The sequence below is a fragment of the Dendropsophus ebraccatus genome, chromosome 6 (assembly GCF_027789765.1).
Source record: "Dendropsophus ebraccatus isolate aDenEbr1 chromosome 6, aDenEbr1.pat, whole genome shotgun sequence".
Classification (NCBI taxonomy): domain Eukaryota; kingdom Metazoa; phylum Chordata; class Amphibia; order Anura; family Hylidae; genus Dendropsophus; species Dendropsophus ebraccatus.
In genome coordinates this window covers 70,975,980-71,001,716 of record NC_091459.1, presented here as the reverse complement: position 1 = coordinate 71,001,716, position 25,737 = coordinate 70,975,980, and the positions used below count along the sequence as shown (strand labels likewise).

The following is a 25,737-nucleotide window of genomic DNA, read 5'->3' as shown; positions in this document are numbered from 1 at the left end:
ATAAGTAGATGTTTCACTTTGAAATAAATGGTGTATCACACAACAGGGTACAGAACACTTCATCCTGAAATTACTGTCACCAGTAATAAGTCCTTGAGTTGTCATTTTCTGCCAACATAATAAAATCTTCTTAACAAAAAAACTCACCTAGTGTTTATAGATGACTCACAACACCTTCTTCTTTAGAACGGGCATTAAAGGACAACTCCGGGCAAAATAAAATTTTTGATATGTTATTCCATAGGTCAAGTTAGGCAAAATCCTAATATACACTAATTATGGGAAATGCACATATAGTGCTATTTCCCTCAATTTAGTAGTTCATATAGGCTTCATTTTCTAAAAAAAAATGTGATGTCAGGAATCCTGTAAACTGTATGTACCTAATGTGTCCAGCAGGTGGCGCTGTATGGTGTAGAAATTACATGTGAAAAGAGGGAGCAGGGTATGGTGGCATATTAAAGGCACTTATGGCTTCAGAGGAGCTGGAGGGACATGGGGGACATTTAGTGATGCTGCTGGGCTGGGGGGGCGGGGGGGTTAATACAGGCACAGAGTCTCCTGTCAGTAGGGGATCTGGATCTAGAGGAGCCTGGGCAGTGAGAGAGTCACCCGGCAGAAGCCCCTGTACACCGGCAACTGCAGGAGGAGGTTTGGGATCGGCAGTCCTGCAAGCTTGTGCAATCGCATAACAGAGGAGCCTGGACCTCTGGGCTCCCCTCTTCTGCGATTGCACAAACTTGCAGGGCTGCGATTCCCGATCCACCATCTTCAGTTGCCGGTGTACAGGGGCTCCTGCCGGGTGACTTCCTCACTGCCCGGGCTCCTCTAGATTCAACTCCCCTAACTGGGGAGACTCTGTGTCTCCTAGTCTGATCTAGAGGAGCCCAGGCAGTGAGAGAGTCACCTGGCAGGAGCCCCTGTACACCGGCAACTGAAGGAGGTGGATCGGGAACGTCAGCCCTGCAAGCTTGTGCAATCGTAGACGAGAGGAGCTCGGAGGTCCAGGCTCCTCTGTAATGCGATCGCACAAGCTTGCAGGGCTGCCAATCCCAAACCTTTCTCCTGCAGTTGCCGGTGTACAGGGGCCTCTGCCGGGTGACTCTCTCACTGCCCAGGCTCCTTTAGATCCAGATACCCTCCTGACAGGAGACCCTGTGCCTGTATTAAACAGCGTCCAGAAATAATAGCTGTTCACTCAATGTAAAGTTGGACGGCGGCCACACTTTTACATTGAAGTAATTGATTTGAGGGCACACCCGACGTTGCCGGCACATCAATTCTAAATAGAGAACGCTCCTGCAGCCGATACACAGATATTGACTGCAGGAACGTCCTGAATGGAGGCCGGCAGTTTCTGTGTCCATTGCTATGCAACGTAAGCTGTTAAACATAGTGTAAACATAGCCAAAGGCTGTCATTGCACTGACTGGCGACCAAACAACAGATGTAATATTAAACTCAAAATTACGTCCGTCACTTTTTCTTTTCAAAAACGGAGAGTAAAAAAGGTTGTGTGAACACAGCCAAACACTGTGATTACAGCTTATTCTAAAAATAACCTGAAATGACAGGTACACTTTATTGTAGATAGACTGCACACAGATGCTGCACAAATATTTCGGGTCATGGGAGGAATTTATCAATGGTGAATGGTGTAGTTGTGGCTTTTTTTTGTGTCAAAAGTTGTCACTTAATTTCTCAAAAATGTTTTTCACTCTTGATAACTTGTCCACCCTCCAAGTAAAAAATTAGTGCGACAACAATAAATCCTATATTTATGGCTAGTTTTCTGGGTCTTTCTTGTAAGTTTTCAGTGCGTTTTCACAGGTTGACACCGCAAACAACAATTCCCTTCCCCCCATGTTTTTTTTTTTTTTTTTTTTTTTTTTGCTTTGGCTGGAGGTAATCTTTTAATACGCATAGATTTGCAATGAATCATTTAACATACTAGGCATGTTTCAGGAACTCTATCCTACTTCTCCTTCTTAACATTTTAAAGGAAGCACAAAAGGTGGCAGATGTAATGTTTTACTGTGTAACCAGGGCCGTTTTAACAGCTGCTGCTGCCCTAGGCAATAAACCTGAAGACGACCCATCTTCACTCACCAATTAGCATCATGCAGGGGCGTAGCTAATGTCTCCTGGGCCCTGATACGAGAGGTCAACTTGGCCCCCCCCCCCCCCTTTCACAACTAAGTAATGCTACTGGCATATATATATACCCCCCAAGACAGATATTACCAATAACACCAGCATAAAAGAAGAGAAAATATTATCACCATACATATTACCGCCATACTGTTACTAACAAAATCCTGTATACTGAGACCAATATTACCTTTATATAAGAAGGAAATATTACCGCCACACCACTACCATCACCACCATATTGTTACTGACCAAATCCTTTATACTGAGACCAATAAAACTCAGTACCAGATAACAAGTAATATCACCACACACTGACTAACACCACCGCTGCTACTGACAAATACCACCGCATACTGACTAACACCACCACTGCTACTGAATAACATCCACTGTTCACAGATCACCATCACCACATCCAGTCGTATAGAGGTGGACGCAGCTCTACACAGGTTCTGTACACCATATACATTACAGTGCTGTTATATCAGGTGACTCACAGGGGACTGGGCCATTATGTCCTGGGCCATTATGAGAACTTCTCGGAGCCACGAATCCACAGAATCTGCCAGACAAACATATAAGGCTCCTCACACTGACTCCATCCTCATCACTATACACATCTGTAATGGCCGCTTTGCACCCTCATTTAGTGGGTAGTCTGACTGTGTTGTCCCCCTTATAGATGGCCCCCTCTCGCCCCTCCCCTTAAAGATGGCCCCTTCTCCCCCCCCTTATAGAGCGCCCTCCTCTCTCCCCTCCCTTATAGATGGCCCCCTCCCCCCCTTATAGATGGCCCCCTCCCCCCCCCTATAGATGGCCCCCTTTCCCTCCTACCTTATAGATGGCCGCCCTCTCCCCCTCTATCCCTTCCTTATAGATGGCCCCCTCCCTTATAAATGCCCCCCTCTCACTCTCTCCCTTATGGATGGCCGCTTCTCCCCCCTTATAGATGTCCCCTTCTCTCCCCCACCCCTTATAGATGACTTCTCCCCCCCTTATAGATGTCCTTAAAGATGCCCCGCTCCCCCATAGATGGCCCCCCTTCTTCCCTCTGGGAAAAGCAGATACAAAAAAACAAACAAAACACACAACTCACCTGCCACCCGCTCCCCTGTCAATCCTCTCTCTTCATGGTCTGGCCACCCGGCTGATGAGCGGCTGCCAGGGGTGTCCTGTCCTATCCTCGGCAGCGAGCTCCCTGTGCGCCAGGGCTGAGACTTCCGGTACAGAGAGCATCTCTTACATGCGCTCTCTGCAACGGAAGTCCTGGGCCACAGGCGCACAGGAAGTTCACTGATGCGCACGCTGCCGGGGATAGGACGGGACACCCCCGGCAGCTGCACATTAGCCGGGGCCAGCGCGCGCCTGCTCTTGTGACGGCAAGCAAAACAATACTTGCGGTCACAAGAGTGATTTATGGGGGATCAGTGCAGTGGAACAGTGCAGTGACCCTCGTGGCGGGCCGGGTCGCAGTAGCGACCGCTGCTACCCTGGTAGCTACGCCACTGGCATCATGATTGTTAGATTAGTCAGTAATAGCTCCAGGCGTCACATTTACCACCGCCACACCAGACCTGAACAACACCGCCATACTGTGACTGGATAACACCACCAACCAGATTTGATCAATACCACCAATATTTCAGCACTGAAAATAAAGTAGCATGTCACAATGTGTATGTCTGCAAATTATTCCTATTGTAAATAAATCCACATGTAAAACTGTTTTCAAATATTCTTAAAAAAACACAAATGTTGGAGAACATAACAAACAGGCTGTTCTTATTGTTCTTATTGGGTCGCTGGCTGAGCGATCCCGCCTCCACTTGGAGATGGATTTGTCTCACCAGTTACAGCCCGCTTAGCTAATCACTGGCTGCAACACTGTCCTGTCTCAGTCAGTGATTGGCTGAGCGGGCTGTCACTGCCAAAACTATTCTGTTTCAGAAGTGGAGGCAGAATTATTCAGCCGGGGTACTGAAGTTTACTGGGGGAGCCTGCTGTGGTAAGAATAATCTGTTTATGTTCTCCACCAGAGCAGCAACATATTAAGGGTAGCTTCACACATACCGTATCGCAGTGGATTTTATGAATCACTGTCGACCCTCCCATCTTGGGTTGATGTCGTCACAGCAGGGGGGCGGTCCTGGTCGCCTTCCTCTTCGCAGTGAATGGAAGAGGAAAAGGCTTTTCATTGGCTGAAGCGCATCACATGGCTTCCAGCTTGCTCAGCCCTGATTGGCTGGGCTTGCTCGAAGCCATGTGATGCACTCCAGCCAATGAAAAGGCTGTCGGTGCGCATGCGCACCAGCAGCCTTTTCTCGCCCATTCACTGCACCTGGACCCTGAAGTAAGGACAGCGGCCAAAGATGGACGCAGCCGGTGGGAAATTTGAATGGCCATCATCACCGGTGGGATAGTAAGTATATTTTCTGTGTATGTTTTATGTTCCTTTTTTTTTTTTTTTTTTTTTTTGGGGGGGGGGGGGCGGCACCGGAGTACTCCTTTAAGTCTTTCCTAATATGTTTAATGCTTCCGACTGTCCACAATTTCTGTAACCCTTCCCTGAACCCATTCTCTTTTATCAATATCGGTATTCCAGACGTGGTCTCACTATACAACAGGATTACCATCTCCCTCTTCCTCCTGGTTATATATTTTGTGTTGAAATCCACTTATTATATTCTGTACAATAAATATCCTTTATTTATCATACCTTTTAAAATCCATGTTTGGCTTTGGCTCAAAAAACTGCTACAGAAAAGCTATGTGTGAACCTGCCGTAAAAAGTTCATAGGTTCTAGGTAGCAGCTGTTCATGTGTCAGGTGGTAGAAGAATAACATTCAGCACAATGGACAAGTTTGCTGTGTGAGCTGTTTTGTCAGCAGTTCTCTCGGGGTCGGCTCTGACAGTACAGCTGAACAGCTGTGGTTTTGTGTTTTCAGAATTGCGATAGGTGGCTTTTCTGTAGAGGCTAATAGCTAATGTGACGTGCTGGAATGATCACAACAACTATTTTGTATGCATATTTTCAGGTTTTGGAGGTGGTTGGAGACATATAGTTTATGCAATGCTTCTGCTTGTTGAAGAGGTTGTGAAACAGGGCTGTGGAGTTGGAATCAGAGCTAGTTTTGGCTGAAGTTTAAGCCTGATTCTGAGTCACAAGAAATTAATCGACTCTTTATGTTCTATAAACCTTAGGGTATGTGCACACTGAGGAATAGGGGAGGAATTTAAAGGGGAATCTGCTCTTCATTTTCGCTTAAAATTCCTCCCATAAAATATGAATAGAGCAATGTCCCATTGTGTTCAATGGGATTTACACTCTGTTGTTCACACAGAACAGAATCCGCTTTTCGTCCATAGGGTCCTTGCACACTATGTAAAAGAAGCTGAATTTACAAGTGGAGTCCATGCGGCAGATTCCGTTCAAAGTTCAGACTGTCCTATTTTTTTCAATGGGATTTCTCTTGCGCCTCTCCTTTCCGAACATGTTCATTCTTTGAGCGGAGAGGAGAGGTGCAAGAGAAATCCCATTGAAGAAATAGGACAGGCTGAATTTCTAGCGGAATCCACCGAAATCCGACTCCATTCGTAAGTTCAGCCTCTTTTACTCTGTGTACAAGGGCCCAAAGAACTGACCAGTCAATTGTTTGGGAGGGTTCCACTAGAGAAATCCTATAGAAGTCAACGGGTCTTGAATTCTGCTCAAATTCTGTTCTATTGTGCCAGAGCTAAATAGGCATGGAATTTCAAGCAGAAACCTTTTTTCTTCAATTCCTCACCTATTCCTCAGTGTACACATACCAGGCCAAAGTTGTTGTTTTTGTTGTTATGCCAAAGCCAGAAATGGATTTAGATGGGATGGAAAATATAAAGGGAGGACTTGTAGTTTTCCTTCCTGTTACATGCACCTCTGGTTTTGGCACAAAAAATGCAGTGGCAGTTCCAAAAACCTGCCATGTGTGATTCTAGCCTATGGCCTCATTTACTTGCCTGCAATATATGTCTGCAGTTGTGGACAGTTGCAGATGGCCACAGATGCTGTCCATAGATTTGGGTTTGCAGCTATGGACACCACTTTGTATGTGGGAATAAGGCCTAAGGCCCCTTTTTATAAAGATCTGTGATAAGCATCAGTGTGTTCTAGGGTTATAGAGAATGAGTTCTCTACTGTGAAAATGCGTTCTCTCTGTCCCTTATGTAAGGTATCTTAGTTACAATGCCTAAAAACTGTGCTGCATTTTGGCAGCTGTTTATGTAGACCCAATGCAGGATGATCAACAGCTGACTAAAGGGAATGAAGCTCTGTTTTAGGTAGCAGTTAGGGTATGTTCCCACTACACAATATGTGTCGGACTTTCAAGAGGAGGCCGCTCGATGGACTTGAAGTTCTGCCTGTCCCATAGACTCAATGATAGTCTCAAACTAAATCTTCCCAAAGAATTGACATGTCAATGCGCGGCCTCCACTTAAAATTCTGCCACATATACGGTAGTGGGAACAAGCCCTTTGGGTTGAAGGGGTTGTCAGGAGCAAGAAGAATGTGGCCTGGCTACCATATCTTCACCCTCATCAACTGGGGATGAATTTGTTTTTGATAAATATTTGCACCATAAGGACTTTTTACAGCGTTCCTACCTAGAAAAATATTCATCCATGCCCAATCAGAGTACATTTCAGCACAGTTTTCACTTTTCGCAATTTGCAATAACAATGGCAATTTTAGGATTCTCAGTATTCACTTGTTGCAGTCTTTGTTAATGCCAGTTATTGGGCGGTTTAGATGCCACAATCAATAGTAATTGCTGCAACTAAACAGTATGTACCTGTGTCATTGGTGGATCAGGGGTCTAATATAAGGGGCAATTATTTGAATCCATATTATGGCTAAGTATTCCTAACTAACTGCAGGAATAGTCACCAAAACCCATAACATCATAGGGATTAGTTCAAATTAGTAAACCCGTTGTTGAGTCCAGAACACTTGTATGGAGATGTCTGTACAGTAAGACCACAAGGCTTGACTCACTTCAGGAAAGCATAAACAAAAGAGTGAAATTTGTTTTGAAAATCTGCAACTAAAATCAATATGTTGCAGATTTTAAAGTATTGATAGTAGATGTTAAAGAAATGGAGGAAAAGCTGTCATCCTTTTGCAAGAGGGCGGTGAGGAGCGGCTCATGAATATACTTCTGAAGACTTGTTCTTTTGGTATTTTGACATATGATCAGTGTTTGTGACTTCCAGCAATCATGATGTTTATCTAAATGACTGGCAGTCAAGTGGATGCTATTCTGACAATGTACTTCTATTGGTTTCTAGAAAGCAACTGGAGCATCTGGTGGAGCCCTTCCAAGACGTATAAATGGCAAGCTATTTTTAGGTAAATTACTACTGAAATTTACATATACTTTAAATCTTGTGGTACTGACTTAGGATTCATTCACACTTTAAAATATGGGCCAAATACAGACATGCAATATAGACTGCATTTTCTGCTTATTATTTTTGTTTTAGATATATAAAAATATATATATATTTTTTTTCTTTGCATGAGATTAAAAAAAATAAAAAATTATATATATATATATATATATATATTTTTTTTTTTTATAGTATGTATGCATATATGTTCTTGTATACAAAAGCGTATCTTTAAGTTCAGCCTACTGTCTTCAATAGGCTTAATATTGTATCTCTATGGATCTGCTGGAACATGTTGCATATTTGAAGTGCTATGTGGCTGACACATGTTCCCATTACGTACTACCGACGGCTGTTCTTTAGTGAACGGCCATAGTTTAACTCTAAACCACGGCCTCTGTTGTAACATAGCCTTACCATTATGTAGTGTATAAGGTTTTTAACTTTTGGTAATTATCATTTATTCATTTTCTGTACTTATTTCAAGATCTGTAACATTGCAAAGAGGCTGATTCAGATAAGTGTGTCATATTTAAGAGGTTGTCTGGGCAGCAGACTTTTGAGCATTATGCAATCAAATATAGGAATTCAACAGCTCCTGAAAAATTGTAAACTTTATTTCCAATTCATTAAAAGCTTCGTACAATTAAAAAAGCCCCGACGCGTTGCAGAGGCTCCCCTACTTAAGCCATGATTAAGGAGGGGTGCCTCCGCAACGCGTCGGCGCTTTTTTAATTGTACGAAGCTTTTAATGAATTGGAAATAAAGTTTACAATTTTTAAGGAGCTGTGGAATTCCTATATTTGATTGCATGAAATACGGACCACGGACCGCTCCATTGCTCCACGCGCTTCTGAACAGGGGAACCATATAAGAAAAAACACAGCTGGTGAAGGGTGAGCTGAAACTTTGTTTATTCATTTTTTGAGCATTATCTTTGGAAAGGGGGCACTATCCAGACAACCCCTTTAAGACCTTTGCGGAAATGTTTGAGCAGTCAACAATGGCTTCTCTCCTACAATTATGTATTTTAGGGTTCTCAATAACTAACATAAAAACACAATATCCTATATTGACTGTTTATCACTGAATGTTTCTAGGCTTGAAAGTCAAGTGGGCTGTCCTACTTAGTGATTGATCGCATTCTTTATGGTTCTGCATACAGAGATAGATGGAAGTCTATCTAAAAAGACTGCCCAAAAGGTCCAGTGAACAATCTCATCAGTGATTGACAGGTACCTCTATATGCAGAATTATATGAGAGACCTCTTAGTTATTTATTAGGACTGCCCATTTGACTCCTAACATAGAACGAGCAGGGATTTAAATAAATAACCTACAACTGCTGCTGAATCTTTCCCCTTAAAACTACAAAACAATCTTCTCCTGCTCTATAACATGCTTCCTGCAGATCAGATACCATATTCAACGTGGTAATATTCAGTGGTTCTCATTAACTATTAGAAAAGACCTCGACAAACATTTACAAATCATATAAAATTCTGAGATGACTGAAATTTATGTGTGACATATTTTACAAAATATAGCAACAACAGTAACAGTTATAAAAAAGATTAATATGCTAAAAATAAGCAAAACTAAAAAAGTGGTCATCTACACATTGTAGCCTCTCCCAAAAGCCATGATATTGTCTTAGCCAGGAGGTCTTAAACTTGTCTGGGTAAATGGACTATTGGGCTACATTCTTTTCAGATTTGAAACAACAGAAAACTATTGTTAATTATTTAGTTACAGTAATAATGTCCATGTGTCCCCCATACGGTAATAATGCCCCCTGTGTCCCCCACACAGTACTAATTATGTCATGTGATTGCAGCTCACAGCAGTCTGTCAGAGTGAATTGTGGAGCCGGAAGCTTTAGGTGGTCACCCTGTCATGAGCTCTGGTGTCCCACAGGCCATAGATGGCAGCCTCACAGACTGAAACCTTGTTTTTATTATGTTAAAGGAGTTAAAGGAGTATTCCACTTAAACATAACTTTTTATATAATACTGCCCATGGTAAGAAAATAACAAACAGCCTATTCTTACCTTTCCGCGCTCCCCTGGTGTCCTTCTATGGTATGTTCAGGTCACCGGCTTAGCGATCATGCCTCCACTTCCAAGTAACCAATTAAAAACGGATACGTTGAACGGATTGCAAAAACGCAGTGTGAACCCAGCCTAAGCAGAATACCCCTTTAAAGCTTGTTACTGGAATTATTCTTCTGATGAAATTATTACATACACTGTGTTGTAAATTTTACAAACATTTCATGTACCTAGCAAAAATAACTTTCAACATATCATTAGGCATGTAAAAATGTATTGATCGCAGCTGTGATCAATAGATATAGGTGGGAAAGGAGTGCGGAAGCAGCACAGTCCTTTCCCCGGCTGTATCCCATGATCGCTTATTCTGAGATTGTAAGCTGCTGCCATGCTCGCTCTCCTAATCACAGCGGGTCTTAGCAGTGAGACCCACTGTGATCAATAACTTTTCACGTGCTTGATGACATGTTACGTTTTTTTTTTTTAATGTCAGGTACTCTTTAAACATCAAAACTGATATGTGCAGTTTTGTCATTATGGCCGGGGGCTACTGATTAATTTGGTGATATCAGGGGTAGGTAAGAGGGCTAGTCTGATTGATTGATACACTATTCCGGTCTCTACATACCCCTGAAACAGTTGTAAAGTGAGAAAAAACATGTATAAGTGGGAATATAGAAACTTTTCTTATCCTGTTTCACTTTTAGACATTCCCACTAGAGGACTATTTTTAGCAGCACGGAGGGCCAGTTGTTGGCTGATCTAATTCTGAAGTCAACATGTCCAGTCAGGCACCCCTCTGTTCTTCCACATCTTGTGTTGTTTTTTTCCAGACACCCTGTTACCTAGAAGTCAGGGCACCTGTTATACTCTGTCAGCTGCAGCCTGTGCTCCAGCACTTCTTGTTTGTCCAGATGAGGTCTAGAATTCTTTGAACCCTTTGACATCCACAATAACTGGTCTAATTGCTGGGAACATTATAACAGTGTATCAGAGGGAAAGACTATTAACCTATACCTATGAAAATACAAATTCCCTTTAGAGAGCTTTTACAGTTCCTAGTTGCTGTGTTTTGTGTGGTATACTGTAGATAGACGTAATCAAATAGAAGCTGTCTATAGACACTGAGCTATCTCACCAGGTGTAGCTGTCAGTAAGCTATGGCCCAGTTTCTAGACTCCCATTATTTTGATCCCTTCATACTCTGTAAGTAAATGGAAGAATCACATTACACTGCTAGATGTTTTTCCAACACTATTGATATCCTCTAATCATCTGACGTTGTTGATGGCTTTCTATACATAGCTCCGTTATTGAACCATTCATGACCAGATCAAGTAAAACGTGACTATTCAGGGAAATGCCTGAGCTTACTCTGTGTCTCCATATTTTCTAAAGGACTCTTTTAATTACAATCATTTTATGAACATTATTGATCTCTTCTGATCATCTCATGTTCTTGATGGCTTGCTATACATAGCTCACTTATTAAATCATTCATAACAAGATCAAGTATCCATAAAACATGATTATTCAGGGAAAAACCTAGGTTACCTTCAGAACACTGAACTGATTATGATAACGTTATATAAAAACACAAGCCTATTGAAAGTGTTTAATTAATTGTACATAGTGAACAAGAAGCAGAGAGATTACTCTATTGTGTCATTTTCATTGTTTAATTTAACCAGGATAAATACTATAAATCACAATTTTAAAAGTAAGTGGGAAATACTTTTCCTGATGTAAATACCTGGCCTTACTGTTATATGGGAACTGCAAATAATATAGTTTGGTTCTGTGGAATAAGATTATTTGCTCTTTTAGTTGCTGCAATGTTACCAATATTACCTTCATCATACCCAGAATAGATAATTAGGTTGGAGTCATTTATCAGCTGTAGACTAATTACTGAAAGGCCAGGCAAGCAAGATGATGTGGCACTCACCGAATGTAGCAAAAACTTGTTTCTTTATTCCATCACCAAATAGGTTACATGGAGCGGACAAGACAATTAGGCAACAGCTGTTTCGCAAGCATTTTTCATAGCACAAGGGTAATATGGATAAATATTACTAATATGGATAAAACAAATCCTTATATCCAGCAGTCAGAAAGAGCCTGTAAATTACTTTCTATGTAAAAGACCAGAGCATTTTCAGGGTCCTGTACAGATCACACAGGGTCCCAGAAAAATAAATTGGAGTCACCCTCATCTGGTGCCCAAAGGAGAGACCACCACTACTATTTCCCCCGCTCCGGTCACCGCTCCCGCCTTTACCCGCTTTCGTCTCTCCCTGCTCCCATCTCTCCCCACTTCCGTCAGCCCCCTCTTTCCCCATTGGACAACACCAGTGCCTCCCAACCCAGCACATCCAAATGGATGCAGTTTTTCATGGAGCGGAAAAAAATCACACTTCTTGAAAAACACTGGACATGTGAATGAAGCCTTAGTGTAAAAGCATTTTTGCCAGACAACATTGAACGTTTTTTCTTTTTTGGGGGAAGAAAACAATCTTTTTTTGTACTTGCTATTTCAGGTCTGCTAATTGGATATAGTTTTTTCATACAAAATTTTTATTCCTGTTTTCGTGTTTAAAGGAGACATTTTGTTTATCCATTCCCTGTAGATCTTTTCCTGTGGTTGTCATAGTTTAATAGAATGGGAGGCTGAACAAAGATAAAAAAAAAAAAAAAAAAAAGATGACTACGAGAGGCAGCACTCCTGTTTAATATTTTGTCTTCAGTCACGGATTGTTGAAAGGTGAAAGGTGGGGGTCCCATCATCATCATCATCATCTTTATGACCAGACCGCTGGATAACTATAGATGCTAGATTGGTAGCACTGACTGTTGTTTTCATGGTTGCCATAGACGTTGAATGGAGTAGCAGAGGAGCATGCCCTATCACATTTTTATTCAAACTCCTACCGCTGAGGTTGACAGAAAAGTTGGATCCAACATTCGAGAGATCAGTAGGGATCCTACTGATCAGACCAGTGCCAATCAAATTTTAATCACCTATCCAGTGAGCAAGTCATAAATGCCTCTGGCTGGAATACCTCTTTACCTACTACAGCTTCCTCTGTAGTTTCATGCTCAGTAAAGAATCCCATTCTATTCAGGTGTAAAAACTATTGTTCCTACACATTGTGGATGGTGAATATCGGGTCATGGCATGATTATACAGTCAGAGGTTGTGTATTAGTCAGCTACAACCCTCAAAGTAAAAACTTTACACCATCACTTCCATTCACACCCATCTATCCATCCCCTGAATTTACAAACTATAAACTCACTTATCTCAGGAACAGGAGGGCATATTAAGACTCTGTAAAAAAGGTGATTGAAGAGAACACCCTAAGGGTCCTATTACACGGTGCGACTTTTAACGATTAATGACTAACGATAAATGATCGCAAATGAGATTGTTTATCGTTAACCTAAAATCGTTCTCCATATTACACAGAACGATAGTCGTTAGATACAGTACAGACCAAAAGTTTGGACACACCTTCTCATTCTCATGACTATGAAAATTGTAGATTCACACTGAAGGCATCAAAACTATGAATTAACAGATGTGGAATTATATACTTAACAAAAAAGTGTGAAACAACTGAAAACATGTCTTATATTCTAGGTTCTTCAAAGTAGCCGCCTTTTGCTGTGATTCCTGCTTTGCACACTTGGCATTCTCTTGATGAGCTTCAAGCGGTAGTCACCGGAAATGGTCCTCCAACAGCCTTGAAGGAGTTTCAAGAGATGCTTAGCACTTGGCCCTTTTGCCTTTACTCTGGGGTCCAGCTCACCCCAAACTATGTTGTAGCACCCCATAACTCTCCTTCTTGGTCAAATAGCCCTTACACAGCCTGGAGGTGTGTTTGGGGTCATTGTCCTGTTGAAAAAAAAAAAGATGGTCCAACTAAACGCAAACTGGATGGAATAGCATGCCGCTGCAAGATGCTGTGGTAGCTATGCTGGTTCAGTATGCCTTCAATTTTGAAAAACTCCCCAACAATGTCACCAGCAAAGCACCCCCACACCATCACACCTCCTCCATGCTTCACAAAGGCAACCAGGCATGTAGAGTCCATCCGTTCACCTTTTCTGCATTGCAAAAAGACACGGTGGTTGGAACCAAAGATCTCAAAATTGGACTCATCAGACCAAAGCACAGATTTCCACTGGCCTAATGTCCATTCCTTGTGTTCTTTAGCCCAAACAAGTCTCTTCTGCTTGTTGCCTGTCCTTAGCAGTGGTTTCCTAGCAGCTATTTTACCATGAAGGCCTGCTGCACAAAGTCTCCTCTTACCAGTTGTTGTAGAGAAGTGTCTGCTGCTACAACTCTGTGTGGCATTGACCTGGTCTCTTATCTAAGCTGCTGGTAACCTGTGATATCTGAGGCTGGTGACTCGGATGAACTTCTCCTCCGCAGCAGAGGTGACTCTTGGTCTTCCTTTCCTGGGGCGCTCCTCATGTGAGAAAGTTTCTTTGTGGCGCTTGGTGGTTTTTGCAACTGCACTTGGGGACACTTTCAAAGTTTTCCCAATTTTTCGGACTGACTGACCTTCATTTCTTAAAGTAATGATGGCCACTCGTTTTTCTTTACTTGGCTGCTTTTTTCTTGCCATAATACAAATTCTAACAGTCTATTCAGTAGAACTATCAGCTGTGTATCCACCTGACTTCTGCACAACACAACTGGTGGTCCCAAACTCATTTATAAGGCAAGAAATCCCACCTATTACACCTGACAGGGCATACCTGTGAAGTAAAAAACCATTTCAGGTGACTACTTCATGAAGCTCATCAAGAGAATGCCAGGAGTGTGCAAAGCAGTAATCAAAGCAAAATGTGGCTACTTTGAAAAACCTAGAATATAAGACATATTTTCAGTTGTTTTACACTTTTTTTGTTAAGTATATAATTCCACATATGTTAATTCATAGTTTTGATGCCTTCAGTGTGAATCTACAATTTTTATAGTCCTGAAAATACAGAAAACTCTTTAAATGAGAAGGTGTGTCCAAACTTTTGGTCTGTACTGTACAATCGTTACTTTGATCGTCATTGCGATCATTACTGTGATCGTTTTCTTCCTTCTGATCCCAGCAAAACAATGAACAATGTGCAATTACACTTAACTATTAGTGAAAAATGCGGAACTACAGCAAATGAATGTGGAATTACAGCGAACGATTAGCGATAATTTTGATCGTTGCCTGCAATTAACACGGAACGATTATCGTTTAAATTCGAACGATATAACTATTCTTTGCACGATAATCGCCCTGTGTAATAGGGCCCTAAGCTATTTGTTGTTAGTGACAACTCATTTGGGATTGGCTACAGGTCCTCTTTAATAAGTTAAGAGTTTGGCATTTCTAGTTGTATGTACAAATATCTAAAATTCTTAACTTTCTGGCCATATTCTTTCCGTTAATTGTTTCTTTTCTTGTTCCTTGTTCTCTTTCAGATCTTGAAATAGATGCAGACTTCAACAGTGATGATTATGAGCTTGAAGATGAAGCCAAACTTGTTATATTTCCTGATCACTTTGAAATTGCCTTACCTAATATAGAGGAGCTCCCAGCTTTGGTTGGTAGTTTTATGTATTATATGCAGTCATTTATCAAGTGCTGCAAAAACTTCTTTGTATATTTTTCTGAAAGTTTTCGAGGCGCATACAATCAACCAGGTAGTGGAAGGGGCGGAGTTTGAGAGTAACCAGGTTAAACATTAGAGTTGAGCAAACTTCCAGCATACATTTTTGTAAAGTAAGGTGACCAATAAAGTAAAATCAGAATACACTGCATTACTTTTGTGGTGTAGTACATTGTGTGTCTCAGTATTATCCCTTGGTAAAACCAATAAAAGTACTAAGATGGCAGGCGATGACAAACCATCAGCACTCCATGATCACATCCTACCGGAATAGTCTAACATTTGTGATGTGTAACAACTAGTACTTTCCGTCTACTGTCTCCATACAGCCTCTAAACCATTGACTGCAGCCAATTGCAGGAGGCTGTGGTTAAAATTCTGTTCATTTTTGCACTATTGAAAAGCCACAAGGCAGATATTAATACAGCCTTAGCCTGAAGCGTTGCTAGAAACACTTCTGCGGTCGGTAATTGGTCCATGTAAAAGTGACAGTGATCAGTTGAGGACAGGAAAAATGGCAGTAGTTCAGCTGATCAGGTCTTTAACCCCTTAGCGTCATATGACGTACCTGGTACGTCATTGTGGCGCAGGGGAAGTTCAGAGAGGGGTCCCGCCGGGACCCCACTCTGAACGGCGCCGCTCCCGGCTGCTATCTGTAGCCGGGGAGCGCCTCTATTAAGCATTCCAATGCTTAATAGAGGCAGGTTTGACAGCTGCATTAAAATGCTTCAGACCTCACGTCCCTGGTGGCAATCGCGGGGGGGGGATCCGTTCTTCTGGCCGGGCCTCAGAGTCGCAATGACGCTGATCCCGGCTCGGCAATACATTGCACTGGCCTGCAAAGTACATATTTTATGGAAAAATTATGCCTTTCATTGCAAAGTACAATTGGTTTCGCAAAAAATAAGGGCTCATATGGGTCTCTCGGTGAAAAAATGCAAGCGCTATGGACTTTTAAACATAAAGTGAAAAAAGCAAAAGTGCAAAAAGAAAATTGGCTTTGACCTTAAAGCGTAACGGTCATTTCAGGGTCATTTTTCTGAAAATATTAAATATCAACAGTACAAGCGATTTTAAGAAACTCTGTAATAGGTTTTATAAACCAAAAGAGTTTCCTTCTGTAGTGAAAAAGCAATCTCCCAGCCTCCCCCCTCACATCAAATGAAGCAGGATTTCTGTCTCCATTATGTGGCTATGGAGAGGGGAGGGGCTGTTAGTAGGGACTGAGCACGGAGGATTTCTGCAAAGCACAACACCCTGCAATCTTCTCTCAGTAAGTTCATAGATAAGCACTGACCTTTCTGACACCTGAATTTAGCGTTTTAGGTGCCCAGAGAGTCTACAAGCAGCTGACCTTCATGTCACCTCTTCCTGCTCCCTCATCTCCCTCAGCCCCTCCCCCCTTCATAGGCTTACAATGGAGAGAGCAGAGCCTGTCTTCACTGGCTTCTCTGTAATGAAGACGTGTTTGCCTGATAATGCACAGATAAGAAGTCAGGGGGGGGAGGCTGGGAGATGGCTTCTTGAGTACAGAAGGAAGCTTTTTTGGCTGATGAAACCTATTACAGAGTTTCTTAAAATCGCTTATACTACTGATTTCTGCAATAAAAAAAAAAAAACATGACAGTTACGCTTTAACCCCTTAAGGACCGGGCCTGAAATGGCCTTAAGGACCGGAGTAAATTTTATGAATATGACCAGTGTCACTTTATTCATTAATAACTTCGGGATGCTTTTACCTATCCAGCTGATTCTGAGATTGTTTTCTCGTGACATATTGTACTTCACATTTCTAGTAATTTGGAGTCGATACTTATAACAAATCTTTATGAAAAAAACCAAAATAGCGTGAAAAATTGTGAAAAAATGCATTTTTCCAACTTTAAAACTTTACTGCTTATACAGAAAATGGTTATATCACATAAATTATATATTAAATAGCATTAGCAACATGTCTACTTTATGTTGGCGGCATTTATTAAACTATCTTTCATTTTTTTTAAACAATAGAAAGCGTAAAACATTAGCAGCAAATTTCCAAATTTTCGTTAAAATTTCAAAATCAGATATTTTTAGGGACCTGTTCAGGTTTAAAGTGTATTTGAGGGGACTGTGTGTTAGAAAGCCCCACGAAGCACCCCATTTCAGAAACTGCACCCCCCAAACTCTGCAAAAGCACATCCAGAAAGTTTTTTAACCCTTTAGGGGAGTCACAGAAATAAAAGCTAAGTGTGTAAGAAATTTGAAAATTTTAATTTTCTGTGCAGAGATTTTATTGTAATCCAATATTTTTCATAATTATGACCCTATTACCAGAGAAATGCACCCCAATAATTATTGCCCAGTTTCTGCAGTTTATAGAAATACCCCATATGTGGCCCTATTGCGCTATTTGACGCAACCACAAGCCTCAGATACAAAGGAGCGCCTAGTGAATTTCAATGGCTCCGTTATATTTGGTCATTTCTGACTGTATCACTTCAGGTTGGCAGAGGCTCTGGGGTGCCAAAACCTAAAAAACACCCCTAAAGGGACACCATTTAGAAAACTACACCCCTCAAGGAATGTAACAAGGGGTGCGGTGAGCATTTTGATCCCACAGGTGCTTCACAGATTTTCTGAACAATGTGGCGTGAAAAAAGACAAAAGTATTTTTTACACTAAAACGTTGTTCTAGCCTTCAATTTTTCATTTTCACAAAGGGATAAAAGGAAAAAAAAGACACAAAAAGTGTAGCGCAGTTTCTCCCGAGTACAGAAATACCCCACATGTGGACATAAAGTGCCAAGCGGGCGCAGGACGAGCCTCCAAAGGGAAGGAGCGTTTGGAAGCTGGATTTCACTGGAATGGATTTCAAGGGCCACATCGCATTTACAGAGCCCTCGTGCTGCCAAAACACTGGAAACCCCCCACAAGTGACCCCATTCTGGAAACTACACCCCTCAAGGAATCTAACAAGGGGGGCAGTGAGCATATGGACCCCACTGGTGACGGGCACAAATGTGGAACAATGTGACGTGAAAGTGAAAAATTTCATTTTTTCACTTTCACGGCACAAATGTGCCCGTCATCAAGGGGTCCATTTGCTCACTACACCCCTTGTTAGATTCCTTGAGGGGTGTAATTTCCAGAATGGGGTTACTTGTGGGGGGTTTTCACTGTCTTGGCAGCACAAGGGCTCTGTAAATGCGACATGGCGTTCATAATCCATTCTAGCCAAATCCAACCTCCAAAATCCAAATGGCGCTCCTTCCCTTTGGAGGCTTGCCCTGCGCCCACATGGCGCTTTATGTCCACATGTGGGGTATTTACGGACTCGGGGGAAATTGCTCTACACATTTTGTGTTTTTTTTTTTTCTCTTTTAACCCCTTGTGAAAATGATAAATTCAAGGCTAGACCAACATTATAGTGTAAAAAATGTAATATTTCATTTTCACGCCACATTGTTCCACATTTGTGCCCGTCACCAGTGGGGTCCATATGCTCACTACACCCCTTGTTACATTCCCTGAGGGGTGTAGTTTCCATAATGGGGTCACTTGTGGGGGGTTTCAACTGTCTTGGCAACACAATAGCCTTTTAAATGCAACATGGCCCCTCGAAATCCAATCCAGCCAAATCCAGCCTCAAAAAACCAAATGGCGCTCCTTCCCTTTGGAGGCTTACCCTGCACCTGCATGGCGCTTTATGTCCACATGTGGGGTATTTCCGTACCCAGGAGAAATTGCGCTACACATTTAGTGTTTTTTTTTACCTTTTAGCCCCTTGTGAAAATGAAAAAATCATGACAAGATTAATGATTTAGAGTAAAAATTTAAAAAAAAAATTACACTAAATGTTGGTCTAGCCTTGATTTTTTTCCATTTCCACAAGGGGTTAAAAAAAAATGAACACAAAACGTGTAGGGTAATTTCCCCTGAGTACGAAAATACCCCACATGTGGACATAATGTGCCATATGAGCACAGGGCAAGTCACCAAAGGGACAGAGCGCCATTTAGAGGCTTGAATGGAGGATGGAGGCCACGTCGCAATTACAAAGCTCCTGTGCTGCCAGGACAGTAGAAACCCCCGACAAGTGACCCCCATTCTGGAAATTACACCCCATAAGGAATCTAACGAGGGGTGCAGTGAGCATATGGACCCCACTGGTGACGGGCACATGTGTAGAACATGTGCCGTGAAAATAAAAAATACCATTTTTTTCATTTTCACGTCCCAAATGTGGCCGTCACCAGGGGGCCATATACCCGCTGCCCCCCTTGTTAGATTCCTTATGGGGTGTAGTTTCCAGAATGGGGTCACTTGTGGGGGGTTTCTACTGTCCTGGCCGCACAGAGGCTTTGTAATTGCATCATGGTATCCTCTAATGGGAATGGCGGCCATACCTACTTAGCTGGGGAAAAGGGACAATTCTAATTTATTTGGGGGTATTAGGCCAATTATTAGTTTATAAGGTTGGAAATGACAGGTGTCCATCAAACTCAACCTGTGTTGATCCAGAGGAAGGCAAAAACCCCTCGATCAGAATAATCCCTGGATCAACGTGACCCCTGAAATAAGAATAAGGGACAGAATTTAGATAATGTAGAACTCCAGTGACGTGTGGTGCGCCTTGAAGTGATCCAGTATGCAGAGGCCGGGGGGATCAGGACAGGCGTCACACTGAAAAATGGTGTCCTTCCTGATCCCCCTGTTACACCACACTCTGCACTTCTTCTGGGGTCTCCTGTTCTCCAGTGTGGGGGACGTCACCTGGAAAATGTTGTCCTGGTGCGATCCGGGGTCCTTCATATCCAGAAGCGCTGGGTCCGCTCCATGGCTGCTAAATATTAGGGCCCTATTACTACTTCTGATATGTTCGGATCGTGCCGCAAGCTACAGTAGCTCAGGCAGCGAGGGACTGGAAGAGGGGGTGCTGGTATAAAAGTTATCCCCGTACAGGTGGTAACCTTTATCCAGCAGTGGGAAGATCAGTTCCCGGACGATCTTTCCACTTGTTCCGAGAATGGGGGGGGGGAGGGGGCATCTGGGGGCTGCATTCGGGTGTCCCTTCCTTCATACACTCTAAGGGTACGTGCACACTGCGGAATGGCGAAGGATAACCCTTCGTGCATTCCGCAGTTGGCACCCGCCGGCTGACTGATGCGGGCGCGCGTCTCCGTCCGTGTCATAGACTCCATTCTATGCATGGGCGGATTCCGCTCTCTGTCCAACGTGTTCATTCTTTGGACGGACGATGGAATCCGCCTGTGCATAACATGGAGTCTATGACACGGGTAGAGACATGCGCCTGCATCAGTCCGCCGGTGGGTGCCAGCTGCGGAATGCACAAAGGTTTATCTTCGCCATTGCGCAGTGTGCACCTACCCTAAATCTGTAAGAGTACCCTGAGGTACGCTCACAGAGTTAGTAGAATTTTACGCCATACCGTGATCTCTTATTGGGATGGTACTGGCGGAAAAGACGTGTCTGGGAGGCAGCATACACTACGCTATCCCCCAGACACGTCACTGGAGGATGAGGATGAATGGAGGAACAAAGGATCCCCCCCATTTATCCTCACTGGCTGTTTCGGTGTTGGAGGCAATAATAACGTATCCCTCTGACGCCGAAAACACCCTGGGGGTCATCTTTATACGGGGACTAGTATATGGGGTATGTAGTGGTGTAGTGTCAAACTTTATTCAATGTAGTGTAGTGTGGTGTAATGTAGTGTTTTTTACGTGTTTTTTTACAGTAAGTATAAAAAAAAAAAAAACTACGCCAAAAATGGTGTTGCTGATAAATGCCGCACTTATGTGCGGCACTTATCAGCAGACCGTGGCAGTAGGATAGAGAAAAAAAACACCCTACGCCAAAAAGGAGGAGTTGCTGATTAGCAGCGCACTTTCGTGCGATGCTGATCAACACTCAGCGGCGATAGGGTGCGGAAAATAGAAAAAAAAAAATTGAAAAAAAAACAAAAAACCAACTTTATTACATACTGAACATCCCTGTAGCTGCTGATAAGTGTATTACACATATCAGCCGCTAGAGGGCAGCAGAGCGGAAAATCCCGAAAACCCGACGCTGGAGCCGAAAATAGCCGAACGTGACGTCACGGAAGAAGCCGAAGACCCGAACGAGACCACGAGGACGCCGCGAACCTGGAAGACGCCGATCAGGACCCCGGGACAGGTGAGTAATGTACGAATACCTGCTCTGGACCCCTCAGCTACCTAGCTGAGGGGTCCGGAGCAGGTATTTATAACTTTTGGGGACTTTGATCGCCGTGAACGGCCGGCCGGTAGCGGCCGGCCGTTCACGGCGATCGGGCCGGTGGCACCTGGCCACCATTACTTTTTACAGTAATGGCGGTCGGTGCCCTCCTCGGACAGCACCGACCGCCATTTTTTCCGGGTCATCGGGTCACTGAACTGATAAGCCAATAGCGGCGATCGTCGGCATGGGGGGGGTTAACAACCCCCCATGCCGACAGGGAATGATGGCCTGCAGTGTATTTCTGCAGGCCATCTCTCCCGATCGCATGCGGCCGGTCCGCGGCGCCCTCTTAAAGGACCCGCGTACCGGTATGTCATGGGTCCTTAAGTGACAGTGATCCATGACGTGCCGGTACGTCATGGGTCCTTAAGAGGTTAAGGGGTTAAAGCAGGCTATGGTGTGGCCGATAATGATAAATGAAAACTGACAGCACAGATAAGTATATATCTGTGCTGTCAGTTTAAAGATCACAAGCAGCAGTGTATACATACATCCACACTGCTTGTGATCCAGGATCCAGGTCTCTTATCTTCCAGCCGCAAACTGTAACTTCAGGCCCTGTCTCCTCCAGAATGATTGACAGAATGACAGCCAGAGGAGGCATTGTCTAAAGATAAATAAGGGAGAGCTGGATCCAAAATCACAAGCAGTGCAGATGCAAGTGTACACTGCTGCTTGTGATCTTTAAAGTGTCACTGTCACTTCACAAAACTTTTGACATGTCATAGAGACATGTCAAAAGTTTTGATCGGCCGGGTCTGAGTGCTCAGACCCGTACCGATTGGGAGATAGAGTCAGGAGAAGACTTACTGCAGCATGTCCTCTCCCGACTCATGTCACACGATCAGTCGGACTTATCATGGAGCTCTATGGAGTCCGACTGATCATGTGACACAGAGCCGGGAGAGGATGCGCTGCAGCGCGTCATCTCCTGGCTTTATCTCCTGATCGGTACAGGTCTGAACACTCAGACCCGGACGATCAAAACTTCCAACATGTCTCTATGACATGTCAAAAGTTTTTTGAAGTGACAGTGACACTTTAAACTCAAAGCACAGGTGTATGCAGATCTGTGATATCTGCACTGTCAGTTTCCTGAGCCGCACCAACGATACAGGGATCACAAATGCAGGTGGGGCCCCTCAATTTGTTGTGTCGTGTAAAGGCACTACAAGCGAGTGCCAATCTTGCTGGCACAGCTGGGAAATTGTGCCATCATCGAGGACCCCTGGTCCAAACACACAGAGAGAAAATATTTTAGCACATAAAGCACTTATCAACAGGGCCATATTAACAGCGGCTGCTGCCCTAGGCACTAGACCTGAAGACGCCCGGAGTGTGGGGGAGAGGGGTTTTGGCATTGTGTTTTTCATGGTTTTTAACTACTTAAAACATAAACAAATTTCCACATTGAATCAATGATTAGAGCTGTCTGCATATTGTCTATAGGAATTATCACCGCAGGATTGGTAGATTGGTAGGTAATAGCTCCAGGCTTCACATTTAACACAGCCACAACAGACCTGAACATTTCCGCCATACTGTCTAGATCAGTGATTTTCAACCAGTGTGCCGTGGCACACTAGTGTGCCGTGACACATGGTCGGGTGTGCCGCGGGGAAAGTTCCCCAAACTATGGTGCCCCTGTGAAACAGGAGAAAACAATGCGGGAGAGAAACTTGGGGATGGGGGAGAAACAGGGGAGAGAAGCAGGGGGGAGAGAAACAAGGGGATGGGGGAGAGAAACAGCGGAGAGAAGCAGGGGGGAGAGAAGTATGGTGGAGAAAAGCACAGGAGAGAAGCATGGGGGAGAGAAGCACAGGAGAGAAGCAGGGGGGAGAAGTATGGTGGAGAGAAGCAGGGGGGAGAAGTATGGTGGAGAGAAGCACAGGAGAGAAGTAGGGGGGAGAAGTATGGTGGAGAGAAGCACAGGAGAGAAGTAGGGGGGAGAGAAGCAGGGGGGAGAAGTATGGTGGAGAGAAGCACAGGAGAGAAGCAGGGGGGAGAAGTATGGTGGAGAGAAGCAGGGGGGAGAAGTATGGTGGAGAGAAGCACAGGAGAGAAGTATGGTGGAGAAGTATGGTGGAGAGAAGCAGGGGGGAGAAGTATGGTGGAGAGAAGCAGGGGGGAGAAGTATGGTGGAGAGAAGCACAGGAGAGAAGTATGGTGGAGAGAAGCACAGGAGAGAAGTAGGGGGGAGAGAAGCAGGGGGGAGAAGTATGGTGGAGAGAAGCACAGGAGAGAAGCAGGGGGGAGAAGTATGGTGGAGAGAAGCACAGGAGAGAAGTAGGGGGGAGAAGTATGGTGGAGAGAAGCACAGGAGAGAAGTATGGTAGAGAGAAGCACAGGAGAGAAGTAGGGGGAAGAAGTATGGTGGAGAGAAGCACAGGAGAGAAGTAGGGGGGAGAAGTATGGTGGAGAGAAGCACAGGGGGAAGAAGAAAACAGGCCCAGGTTTCACACTGAGTGAGTATAAATACATTTAGAATCTATATTATTAACTACATGTATAATATGTACTGTTTTAGTGTCATTTTGTGCCATTTTGGTTGGTGGTGTGCCCCGGGATTTTTTAAGTATAAAAAGTGTGCCGCGACTCAAAAAAGGTTGAAAATCACTGGTCTAGATAACACCGCCATACCAGACCTAAACAATACCACAATGGTAGGTGGGAGATTAAAAAAATAAAAACAACCAAAAAGTTGTTTCTTTCCCCCTGCTCCCTTGTGCTGCCCCCCCTCCTGAAAGGTGCTGCCCTGGGCACCGGACTTTGAGTGCCTAGTGGTAAATACGGCCCTGCTTATCAATAAAACACTAGCCATCTAAAGACAAAATAAAAATACTTTGGACAGGATATTTTTAAAGTGTCACTGTCGTTATAACTTTCAAAATCAATGAGGGATGTGAAATAAAACATGTTTGCAATTTACATGAATAATTTTTTTTTTTTTTTTAAAGTTATCATGCTTTAAACAAAAGCTATACTTACTTGAAATCCAGGTCCAATCTCCTGAAGGCAGCTTCTTATTTTCCTGCAGTAAGTCCTGGTCATCTGCATGCATACAGAAAAGGCAGTCATGTGATTGATGGACACATTGACCTGTGACACTCTGTACTGGCCAAGACTCCCTGTGTTTTTTTTTTTAACCAGCACAAGACTAAAAAGCTGCCTTTGGGAGACTGAACCTGGATACAAGTAAGCATAGCTTTGTTTGAAAGCATGATAACTAAAAAAAAACATGCTTTATTTCTCATCCCCTGTTGATTTAGATTTTAAAAGTTATAATGACAGGTACCATTCTATTCCCTGGAATTTATAGGCCTTAACCCAAAGCATGTAGAAAGCGTCAGACCATTCATTCATTCATTCATTGTCCTTCAAGCCTTACAGTTAGCACTGTTCTCAGTAAATTGATGGTGACAATGGTTCCATTATTCCACAGGACCTTTTCCTCTGCTTTAAAGTGTATTCCAAATCTGCTTTACAGAAATCCAACCAGTGCTTGCAATTGTTCATGGTGATCATGGCTTATGTACAGGACTTTCTTCATGCAATGACCACTTCTTACACTGTGTCCTAGAGCAGTGTGTAACTTTTATCTACTACTACAGTTGCGGAGAAACTATTTTATGCATTGTCAGCACCCGTGTGAATAAGCTTGTTATTCCTTGATATGTTTTTTCCGTAATTGTCAATAATATTGGCTGACCATTTGTTGTTCTGTCTTTTGATGCAGGTAACAATCGCTTGTGATGCTGTTCTAAATTCAAAGTCTCCTTACAGAAAATTAGAACAGGAGTCCTGGGATGAAGAACTACAAGTGTCCAAGTTTGCAAATAACCTTGTGCAGATAGACAATGGAGTAAGGATTCCACCAAGGTAAAGGATTATTCCCACGTTCAGTGATTTTTCAGGTCTACCATTTTTACTCTGTGATCCGTGAAATATAGTCCACAATTGCATCATTATCCGTATCCACAAAAATGTTTTTTTTTTGTTTAATATTTTTTATTATATATATAAAAGAGAACCTTTAGACATACCAGATTACCATTCAAGAACATATAAATTATCCAGTTTATGTCTAATCCATCACTTACAACCCACCTTCCCGAATCCCTCCCCTCCCACCCCCGAACTGCAATGGAGAGAAAAGAGAGAGAAGAAAAAAAA

The 25,737-nt window shown here is 43.2% G+C and overlaps 1 protein-coding gene across 9 annotated transcripts in view; it reads left to right on the top strand.

Moving 5' to 3' along the window:
- The window catches only part of USP13 (ubiquitin specific peptidase 13), an 83,814-nt gene that overhangs the window by 19,240 nt on the left and 38,837 nt on the right, over positions 1-25,737 (top strand). For all 9 annotated transcript variants that reach the window (XM_069975132.1, XM_069975140.1, XM_069975131.1 and 6 more), the window contains 3 exons: positions 7,481-7,541; positions 15,113-15,234; positions 25,301-25,443. In XM_069975132.1, coding sequence (XP_069831233.1) covers positions 7,481-7,541; positions 15,113-15,234; positions 25,301-25,443 — 326 coding nt within the window. The remainder of the gene's footprint in view (positions 1-7,480; positions 7,542-15,112; positions 15,235-25,300; positions 25,444-25,737) is intronic.